The sequence below is a fragment of the Rhinatrema bivittatum genome, chromosome 4, assembly GCF_901001135.1.
Source record: "Rhinatrema bivittatum chromosome 4, aRhiBiv1.1, whole genome shotgun sequence".
Lineage (NCBI taxonomy): Eukaryota > Metazoa > Chordata > Amphibia > Gymnophiona > Rhinatrematidae > Rhinatrema > Rhinatrema bivittatum.
This window is the reverse complement of record NC_042618.1, coordinates 54,255,553-54,266,791: the sequence shown is the minus strand read 5'-3', so window position 1 is coordinate 54,266,791 and position 11,239 is coordinate 54,255,553. Positions and strand designations below refer to the sequence as shown.

The 11,239-nt window shown below is 49.9% G+C and overlaps 1 protein-coding gene across 2 annotated transcripts; it reads right to left on the bottom strand.

Moving 5' to 3' along the window:
- Positions 1 to 4,405: 4,405 nt before the first annotated feature.
- Positions 4,406 to 8,082, bottom strand: LOC115089817. Of its 2 annotated transcripts, none has more exons than XM_029598139.1 (2): positions 7,898 to 8,082; positions 4,406 to 6,462 (listed from the first exon to the last, which is right to left on the bottom strand). In XM_029598139.1, the coding sequence occupies exon 2, from the start codon at positions 5,780 to 5,782 to the stop codon at positions 4,808 to 4,810; it is 975 nt and encodes a 324-aa protein (XP_029453999.1). In that variant the 5' UTR covers positions 5,783 to 6,462; positions 7,898 to 8,082; the 3' UTR covers positions 4,406 to 4,807. The 2 variants fall into 2 exon arrangements, with proteins under 2 accessions (XP_029453999.1, XP_029454002.1); XM_029598142.1 differs by having other exon boundaries at positions 5,023 to 6,462.
- Between the last annotated feature and the right edge of the window lie 3,157 nt (positions 8,083 to 11,239).

Below are 11,239 nucleotides of genomic sequence, written 5' to 3'. Positions count from 1 at the left end.
TCAGTTAGCAGAAAGTAAAAACATTGCCTGGGGTGACGTTTAACTCTGGCACGCCGTAGCTCACGGACGACCGCCCCTCCCACCCTTGACCACGCGACAAGAGTGGGTAAGCCAAGATAACTTTTATTAAGTGGAAGAAACGGCCACAGCCAGCATTTAACATTATAGCCTTATTACTTTATATTGCAGCAGCTTTAAACAATTGGCATTAGCTAAATGCCACGCCCTCACCGGTACCTTGCTTGTTCTTCCCACCCCAATGCTTTTTTGGAGACGGCAGCCCTCCATCCTTCCGCTCCGTGAAGGTGGTATACCATTGGCACCCCGCTCCGTGAATGCCAATCCCGCCTTCCGCTCCGTGAAGGGGGAACACCCGCCACTGGCATCCCGCTCCGTGAACGCCTCCGTGGCTACTGCCGCTCCGTGCAGTATTCTGCCGCCTCCTCCCACCCCTGGCCTTGCGGGCCGCAATTATTGCTTATGCCAGGCCTTCATTGGGCCACCCCCAGACCGGCCATTATCTCGGTCTCCGCCATGCTTAGTTATATCCATGCCCCTGCTTTCCCCCTATGCAAAGTCCTTGGTGCTGTGCTCCTCCCCTTCCCCCAACACCAAAAACTTCCCCTCTATGCAGCGATACATCCGCTTATGCTCCGGTGAGGGCACCCGCTGTTCCTTTTGTTATGGCTGTGACAACTTATCCCCCCAATCCCAGTATCCCCTTGCGCTGTGGGGTGGTGGGAGGGTTGCTCTCGCTTCCAGGCTGCAAATGTGCTCCCCCCACCCCACCTCTAAGTACCCGAGCTCAGAGACGCCGCCTTCCTTGTCTCATGCCCAGGTTTGAACTGGCCCCTAATCCCATTGTCCGCCCCTCTCCGCACCTAGGCTGTGCCCCCCTCCCCCCTCCCTCTTGCCTGCCGCACGTCTGCCCAGTTATACGGCTCATGCCTCGAGAGGCAGGGCCTCCTTAACTCTGGCACGCCGTAGCTCACAGACGACCGCCCCTCCCACCCTTGACCACGCGACAACAGAGTAGGTAAGCCAAGATAACTTTTATTAAGTGGAAGAAACGGCCACAGCCAGCATTTAACATTATAGCCTTATTACTTTATATTGCAGCAGCTTAAACAATTGACATTAGCTAAATGCCACGCCCTCACCGGTACCTTGCTTGTTCTTCCCACCCCAATGCTTTTTTGGAGACGGCAGCCCTCCATCCTTCCGCTCTTTGAAGGTGGTAAACCATTGGCACCCCGCTCCGTGAATGCCAATCCCGCCTTCCGCTCCGTGAAGGGGAACACCCGCCACTGGCATCCCGCTCCGTGAACGCCTCCGTGGCTACTGCCGCTCCGTGCAGTATTCTGCCGCCTCCTCCCACCCCTGGCCTTGCGGGCCGCAATTATTGCTTATGCCAGGCCTTCATTGGGCCACCCCCAGACCGGCCATTATCTCGGTCTCCGCCATGCTTAGTTATATCCATGCCCCCGCTTTCCCCCTATGCAAAGTCCTTGGTGCTGTGCTCCTCCCCTTCCCCCTCCCCCAACACCAAAAACTTCCCCTCTATGCAGCGACACATCCCCTTATGCTCCGGTGAGGGCACCCGCCAAAGTAGGAAACAGTAAAAACCTTATTTGTTTCTACCCCCACTAATTAACTAAAGCTGCTGTGGCCGTTTGCAGGGCAAGGATGAAGATATCTACCCCAACGTCTGATAAGTGAACCCCATCCGGCTTATACATGCCTGAACATGAGAGCGAAATATCATCATGCTTGATGACATACCCCCCTATAGCTCTCAACCACGTCCCCCACTTCTTTTATTTAATTTGCGCCTGCTTTTTTTCGATGGATTTGTGCGACCTCGCGTCCCTCCATACCAATCGGGGAATAATGTGGGACCATACCAATACCACGGCTGGCCATATAGCCTTAATTGCAGTCAAGTCCTTCTTGATCGTGATTATTAAGTCAATGTTTTTGACTGCGACCAAATCGTTACCGCCAAATGACAGATGATAATATCAGGCTGTGGTAGTTGCCTGGCGTATTGGAGGATGCAAGGCATTAGTTGGACCCACTTCATCCCTCGTTTGCCGAGCCAGAATAAGCTGGCCTTGCTATGCGGTATGCCCATCTGCTCGCTGGAGGTCTTTCTCTTGGTTCTAATGTGCGCCCAATAAATGTACGAGTGCCCCATGATCCATATCACTTTCACGCTCCCCGCTGGCGAGTCTATGATAGACAAAATAAAACGGTTGTGTAACAGGACGGTAAATATATGCTTTTTATGTTTCCCAGTGAGACTGTTCATTGGGCTGTCTGGTTATTGGGTCGTATGTATGTTTTGAATTTACCGGATTTCCACCGCCCTAGCGCCTTAATTTGATCTTCGCTTAAACCGCTGCTGCTGGCGAAGGATGCTGCGCCTATTCGGAATGAATGTGTGTGATAAGCTCCCGCGTCTTCCCCTATCTTTCCAAGCCTTTGCGTAGCATACTGATAAACTGGTAACGCGATAGCGCGTTGCCATCTTTGTGTTTTAGAAAGGGCCCTCCCCCCAGCGGGCGTACTTTGAGGTATTCTGTTGTAGCCCTTACGGGGCATATCACCCCCGTATGAGCAGGGTATAGTGTAATCCAGCGACCTACTGCCCGTTGATCAGTTTTTGTTCGCCTGAGAAAGATCTGTACTGTCTCATTAAACAGCCTTATGTTTTCTATCAGGAGACCCCCATCCGATGCCCTGGTGGTCACCTTTGCCCTCGGGATAAGCTCGCTGTTTCTAAATGCACCAAAGAACATTAGTGAAAAAGCCACGGTCCATAGCTTTACCTCATAATTGTCCCAAACTAGGCTGGGGAGCTCCTTTACCAGTGCTTGTAGCAGCATTGGTGTGATAGGCTTTCTGGCGTCCCTTCTAACTGGTTCTTGTCTCCGCCAACCCTCTAATATCTTTTTTATGAGAAAGGAGTTGCTAATTGAGCCTATCCCCCATAGTTGGAGACGAAAACAATAGCAGCTACATGTTGCCCTGCCTGTGCTCTTGATACTCCCGAGTTCTTGAGGTAGAGCAAGAACTCTGTTACATTTCTCTCTGTCATTGTCCCCTGAACTTGCGTGTTATTTGATTGGCAAAATTTTTGGAACAGGCTCCAGCCGCGTGCATATGCTCTCCCCGTACTCTCTGCCAGAGCCGATCTCAATATGGAGGCGATTCCGGGCACCCTAATTCCCAAATCCGCGGAGGGACGTGATAAGGGTGATGCTCTGCTTCCGGGGCCAGGAATCTGAAACGAGACCACTGACAACGAGACAATGCATCAGCGATGCCGTTAGCTTCCCCCGGAACGTACTTAGCCTTAAAGACCAGGTTAATGCGCAGGCAGAGCAGTACTAAATCCCGCAATAGCCTAATGACCCTAGGGGAGTGAGCGGTGAGAGAATTTATTGCCTGTACAACCGCCATGTTGTCTGACCAAAAAACCACTCTTCTGTTGTGGAAACATGCTTTCCACATGTGTATTGCTGCAACAATGGGGAACAATTCGAGAAAAGTGATGTCTCTGAGTAAACCCATGGCTTCCCACTGTACTGGCCATCGTTCCGTGCACCATTTCCCAGCAGATAGGCCCCAAATCCAGCGCTCCCCGCTGCGTCGGTGTAGAGCTGCAGCTCCCTATTGGTCATGATTGGGTCCCTCCAAACTGTCCGCCCATTATATTCCCCTAGGAATGTCTTCCATACTATGAGGTCCTCCCTGAGCTCCTTGGTGATTCTAATGAAATGATGGCTCCTGCGAATACCTGCTGTGGCTTGGGACAATCTTCTCATGAAGGGGCGACCCATGGGCATGATCTTGCAAGCGAAATTGAGGTGACCAATGAGTGACTGCATTTGTTTTAGCGTGATTTTGCGTGATTGTTCGGTAGTAGATATGTTGGCGCGTAACGCTTCTAGTTTTGCGGGCGGTAGGCGTGTGACCATTTGCAGAGTATCAATTTTGATACCGAGAAATGACAATTTTTGTGACGGTCCTTCTGATTTGTGCTTAGCTAGCGGAATGCCTAATTCGTCAGTTTTCCGGGTGAATGCTTCGAGGGCTTGCGCACAGGCTTGTGTGTCCTATGGCCGGTAAACAGAAATCATCCAAATAGTGTATGATTTTCCCTTTCCCGATGTCCTGCTCTACAGCCCATTGCACAAATGTGCTAAACCTCTCAAAGTAGGCGCAAGATATAGAGCAGCCCATCGGGAGGCATTTATCGAAGTAATATTTACCTCTGAATTGAAACCCCAACAGATGGAAGCAGCTTGGATGTATTGGAAGCAAGCGGAAGGCTGATTCAATGTCGGCTTTTGCCAACCATGCCCCTTGCCCCCAATGCTTCACCATGTCTAATGCCTGGTCGAATGAGGCGTAGGCGACCGAGCATGCTTCGGGGTCCAAGTAATCATTCACTGACCCACCCTCTGGGAAGGATAAATGGTGAATCATTCGGAATTCCCCTGGCTCTTTTTTGGGAACCACCCCCAGAGGGGAAATCCTAAAATGAGGTAGAGGTTTGTCCTTGAATGGGCCTTCCACCCTACCCATGTCGCTTTCTTTTTTGATCTTTAGTGCAATGACCTCTTCATTATTCCTCGCAGATAAGAGATTCTTAGCCTCTGTGGCGGTTTCTGGCCCCATGAAAGGTATATGAAAACCTTGGGAAAACCCTTCGTATAGCCATCTGGCCTCCTTGGGCTGATAACCCTTTAAACAGACCTGCAAGCTATGTATCTTAATGGGGGTATGTGCTCTAATGAATTTATTGTTGCTCTGTGTGGGGGATGGTTCCTCCCCTTGAGCATTTTGTTTGAGGGTGGCCTGCACCGCATCCCATGCAGGCGTGTCTGAATTTGCAGGCAGCAGCGAATCTGCAAAAACCAGAGTTGAACAGCCTACAGATGGGAGTCCCCCCGCCCCTAAATCTAGTGGCTTGCCCCCACCTTTGCCCTTGACGAAAGGGCTGACCTTGCCGAAATGGAAATCTTTCCGTAAAAGTATGTTGGCGAGGAGTTAACCATGTACTCGGCTGGTATGCATTGCCAGCGAAGCCAGGGACAACCTCCTGCACCGGTCGGTACGGTGTGATTTTTGAGAGCCAGAGGTCAATATCCTTGCGATCCCATTCTAAACCTGGGTTCACAGCCATATTCCTTCTGAACTGCTCATCATACTCCAACCAAGCCGTACCGCCATACGTGCGATAAGCACCACAAATGACGTCCTGGTAAGCAATTAAGGAGCAACATTTTTCAGGAAATTTTTGACCTATGATGGATGACAGAATTCTGAATCCTGCTGACCAATTAGCTAGCGTCTTAGCGATGCAGGGTTTCTCCCTAGCTGAGAGTTTGCACGCTTCGTGGCATTTGGGATCGGAACCCTCCCCTTCTTTCCTGAGCAGCTCGAATATATCTACATATTCGCTGCGCCATATTTTCTCTTTTAACGCCTCTGACACATGCGTGGTTAGTGAGCCCACTGTACATGTGTATTGTGCAGCGTTATTGCCATTCGTGGCTGAGCTACCAGTGGTATTGTGCCCATTGGTCCCCAGCTGACCCACCGTTGTTCCAACCGCTGTAGCTGTGGTTGGTGTTCCAACAGCTGTAGCTGTGGCTGGGGTTGGTGTCACAAGTAAAATATTCCCCATGGGTCGTCCTGACTGCCCTGTTTCCTGTGTTGGGCTAGTGTTAGCATTACCCTGCCCATGCCAGTTATCGAAAATAGCTTTCATAGCAGCGAAATTGTCAGTAGGAGCGCTTTGTGGCCCCAGCCACACTTCGCTGCCATTCCTTGGTGGTGGGTAACTGGGCTGTGTTGGGGGTACCTGCGCATTACCCTGGCCCCGGTTTAAATCAGGGTACTCACAGTTCTGTCCTTCTTGCGGTTGCCCGTGTTGTCCATGAGCTGTCTTGACGTGCTGGTGGCTGGGTGTTGCCAGCTGAACTGTTGGAGCTGCCCGCTGCACCGTGCTGTGGACCGATGGGCACTGAGCCAGGGGATGGGCTAGTGGTATGCGTTAAGGCATCCAGCATTGCCTTCACCCTGTCCGTGCCATGGATAGCAGCCGCTGACAAGGTTTGGTCCATGAGCTGATGCAGCTGTCGTTCGGTAGCATTGCCGAAGTTCTCTCGTGGCGGTGCTGCAGGGATCGGTGCTGCAGGGGTCATGCCCCGTGGAGGGGACTGCTCCGGTACATAGCAGCCCAAATGGCTGATGCTACGCGGTTGTCGTGTGCTTGCGGATTTCCTCTTCTTATTCCTCTGTGTCTTGGTCTTACGTTTTTCGACTTCTGGCGTTGCCGCGAAGTTTTCCTGCAATTTGCTTGGCTTCCGACGTGCTCGCTTGGCTGGAGCCTGGTCCGGCATAAGTGCGGACGGGGCAGAAGCCATAGCAAACTGAGTGGTAGCCATGCTGTGTAGACATATTAAATGGTTAGATCCCGCACAGTTTGGGGGGGGGGGGGGGCATATGAATAGGTAGCCAAACGTGGGTGTGCGCACACCTGCTAAGGGGGGTGGGTGGGGGAGGGGGCAGCTGAGGAAGGTGGGGGGGGGGGGGGGCGAGGGGCGGCCGAACTCTGTGGGGAGGCGGGAGTGCCGGCACATGGGGGGGGGGGGCCTGGGGAGTAAAAGAAAAGTAATAGTAAAAAAAAATCCTGAAAGTCCATGTGCTGACCTCCAAAATGGCCGCTGCCATGTGCTGACCTCCCAAAATGGCCGCTGCCATGTGCTGACCTCCCAAAATGGCCGCTGCCATGTGCTGACCTCCCAAAATGGCCGCTGCCATGTGCTGACCTCCCAAAATGGCCGCTGCCATGTGCTGACCTCCCAAAATGGCCGCTGCCATGTGCTGACCTCTGCTGGCAAGCCCTTCCCATGAGAACCACAATACCATGCTAAGATGTAATCCAACCTTTCATTAATATTTTAATTTACTTTGTATAGAGCTGCATAGCGCAGCCTAAATCATATCTATCAAGCTGAGGGTCCTGTACCCCTTATAATTCAGTATAAACGTGCACATGGGACAGCTCTCCCTTTAAATGGTAACCGAATACTAAATATCACCTTTAGGATTAATATAAAAAACATCCTGTTAACCTGGCTGAGCACTCAAATGCCATACCGCTGTCCCATAGACATATCATCAGAATTCCCAACTACGGGATGCTAGCTACTTTTTAATTGTCAGATTACTTAGGTATAACAAAGCACATCCACAGGTTGTTGAGGTAGCATGGTAGACATGAAGCCTGCCCACTTCCTAGCAATTTAGAGAGCGAGGGGTAAAGCAATACATAGAAAACATCGATTTTAAAGTAAAGCAAGCCTACAAGATCAGTGCTCTAACCACTGAGCTACCAAGCCTGCTACTGCCAGCCATGTGCTCTAACCACCTATGCATTCACCATGTGCAGACCCCTTCAATGGCGTTTCTTAAGAGGCTACAAGTGAAAGATAACCAGCCCTGCACTCGCTGCCCTTTCAATAAATACAGCAACATGCAGAGCAAGCATTGTGCTGAAAGCCAGCCATGAGTTCAAAAAATATATATATAATAACAGGTAAAGTGTGGCCATGTGCCCATGGCGTTTCACTAAATATATATTAGTTAAAATATATATAACCAGCCATGTGCTAAGGCATTTCCTTAAATAAAAGGACATTCCAGGCAGAAGCAGCCATGCATTCAAAGCCTTTTCATTAAATAAAGTACTGGTAATGCAGAGCCAGTTCAATGCAAAAGGGGGGAGGGGGTGAGCATACCTTCCAGACCTTAGCAACACAAAATTACCATTAATATTCTCAACATTTTGCCTATAAGCCACAAAATCTATGTACTTTACCCAATGATGTAATCAAAGAAATCGTTCCTGCTCCTTTAGCTGATCTGCTCCTCTTACAGCACAGCCGTGCTGGAGGCAAAGTGAAAGTAAAAGCAAAACTGTTGTAGCACAGCCGTGCTGAGGTCAGCCTGTTACAGCACAGCCGTGCTGAGATCAGCCTGTTGCTCTCGCTTCCAGGCTGCAAATGTGCTCCCCCCACCCCTCACTACCTCTAAGTACCCGAGCTCAAAGACGCCGCCTTCCTTGTCTCATTGGCTCATGCCCAGGTTTGAACTGGCCCCTAATCCCATTGTCCGCCCCTCTCCGCACCTTGTTTTTGCTTTTTTTTAGAACATTTTAAATGAATAAGTGAATATATTTCCTTCCAAGAAAAAAATGGCCTGTCAGCTTTTGTTACTCTTGACATCACACAGTATCTGTATGTTAGCCTTTTGATGCTGATGAAGATTTGAGAAAAATATTTTTGAAGTAAATTAAAGAGCACATAGTAGTCAGCACATAGGTGTCAGACCTACTCAAACGTTTTTCTCATTTTGTGTCTGAGGGGGAAAATCCTTTGGTACAACTGACCCTAAAACACTTTTGAAAAGGTATTAACTAGAGAGGGCAGTTCTCTTAAAATTCTGTCAGTGATTAACATAACTTTAAAATTTAACTCCCAAATCACCACTATAACAACTAATCGCCCAGTTAATTTATTGATAGTGAGGGTGCTTTGAATTTCTCTTCTTAAACAGAAGTGGTTGCTATACTTTATTGAAATCTAAACACAGCTCACCACCACCACCTTTTCACTAGCCAGTGTATAAATAGTTGCTGTTAAATGATCACTGAACCCTGGGCAGATGCTATTTCAAACGCCGACCAGCCGATCCTTGCGGTATTTATTCTTGAACAAAAAAGCAAAAACAAAATAGCTCTGTTCGGTCCTGTCACCATTTCGAGAATTGCAGCCTGCTAATCAGTGTTACAATAGTACTCTAGGTTTCCTTGTACCGTCTTAATAAGGAATCACCCGCGCTCAGCTACAGAAAGACGGTACCGAACTTCGCGCGCCAGCAGCACAGAGCGAACAAAAAGTAACTTTCCTGCTTCAGTCCGTGTCCCTGTCTCCATCCACTGACCAGCAACAACAGCATTTCACCGAAATTCAAACAAATGCAACCTCTCCTCTTGCCCGCTTGGCTGGCATGTCCCTGCCCACCTACTCCTACCTCAGCGCGGACCTTTCCCTAGTCTCTCTACCCAGGACGCTACACCTACGACCTCGCAGCCCCTCCACAGACAGCCCATGTAATTCTCATGTCCCATGTCCGGGAGGCGTAGGTTCTCTTACCATTTGAGCGCCTGACAATGTTTTCCAAAAACGTGTTCTGCGGTGCAACCAGCCCTCTTTTGCCCCCCGGCATCCTGTGTTTGGAAAGCTCCTGTCAGTGGGTCGGGAAGCTGCCTTGGTTCCGCGTGCGGGTTTTGCCGAATCCCGGTGAGTGGCTGTGGAAAGGATGAAGCAGCTCATGGTAACGCTCCTGTGGCTGCTGCTGCTGCTGAGGCGGCTGAGACTGTGGCAGTGCCACGCGCGGCGCTCAGCAGCAGCAGCAGCTGGCTCTGCGCCCAGTGCGCCTGCGCGGCCGGACAGCCGGCGGCAGCAGCATGCACACTGCCAAGCCCCCACGCCTCTGTCCTGGGAGGGCGGGAAAAAGGCGCTAGCTGCGCTCTCCGAGGGAGCGGGACCGCGCTCCCAGTGCACCCTCACCAGCCAAAGGCACCCAAGCTTAGGGACTGGAAGGACGAAAGAAAGGAACTTCTCATTTCTCCAGCTGCTGCTACTGCAGTTCTTCCTTTTCAGTTAGCAGAAAGTAAAAACATTGCCTGTGAACTGGAAGTATTCTGGGGTGACGTTAAAGTACGGTAGAGGACGGAGGTTGGGGAGGGGTTGAGATGCAAAAACAAAAACGATGAGGGATGCTGCTGCCAGTTGTGTGGCAGCTCTGAGGTGAATGGTCTGTGTTGTAGAAAATTTATTCGTGGGAGACGGGAGAGGAGGGCAGCTCGATTGGGAAAACGAGGTCTGGGTATTCGCTTTTCATTCAACTGGGCGTCTGGAACAGCTTTTCCCTTCTACCAGCCCGTTTCTGAGGTCACCTTCACGCCAGTCTTAAATATGCTAATTAACACTTGGAAGGGGAGCCCAAGGAAGATTTACGGCGCTCTTCAGCAGACCCTTGTAGTTCTACAGAGTGGCTGCTCTTTAGCAGATAGTGTATTTGCTGAAGCTCTGGACGCAGGGCTGCCTTTGCCAAGGTTGGTCCATGTGGCTGTCATATTTCTTCTATTGGCGCTGTGTAAAGCTGAAGGATTATATACACTGCCTGGGCCGTCAGCATGAGAAAAAAAAAAAAGCTACACACTGCTAAAGCATTTAACCTGCTGCCTAGCGCAGATATTGTTCCTCATTAAATAAAAGAAAGTGACTGAATAATGCATTAGTTTTAGCAATTGCTTTGTTGTATCATACATGAAAGATGCTGAGGTGTAATTATTTGGTGACTCCTAAAAGTGTAATCTCTATGGACGCTGTGATAACATTTTTTGATGGAAAAGAGATGAAAAAAATAAAAGAAAGTTTACCCTAAACTAATGTGGATTTATCAGTTCAGGTAAGGCCCGCTATGGATGGATAGTGTTTGCGATGTGCTCCTTGGAGTGGGACAAGTGTTGTCATCTTCACTTCAAATTCCTGATGCTATCCGTTTTAAAGGTACAAGTATTATTTTTTTAGGGAATACTAACAACTAGGGATGTGAATTCGTTTAGAATGACTTAGGGGAGAGAAAGAACTTGAAATCCTACCTAAGGAGATGAAAAAGACTGCTTCTTGACCCGGGGGTAAGGAACTCGTGAACCTAGCCCCGACGGCGTATCGGAAGCCACGCCCTCCCGTGTGCGTCAGCCTGGTGAGAACTCTTAAACCGGACTTCTACTGTGACTTCTTGAGAGAAAGAACTTGAAATCCTACCTAAGGAGGTGAAAAAGACTGCTTCTTGACCCGGGGGTAAGGAACTCGTGAACCTAGCCCCGACGGCGTATCGGAAGCCACGCCCTCCCGTGTGCGTCAGCCTGGTGAGAACTCTTAAACCGGACTTCTACTGTGACTTCTTGAGAGAAAGAACTTGAAATCCTACCTAAGGAGGTGAAAAAGACTGCTTCTTGACCCGGGGGTAAGGAACTCGTGAACCTAGCCCCAACGGCGTATCGGAAGCCACGCCCTCCCGTGTGCGTCAGCCTGGTGAGAACTCTTAAACCGGACTTCTACTGTGACTTCTTGAGAGAAAGAACTTGAAA

Coding starts and splice junctions, on each gene's coding strand:
- LOC115089817 (XM_029598139.1), bottom strand. CDS start 5,782: ATGAAAGCTATTTTCGATAACTGGCATGGGCAGGGTAATGCTAACACT.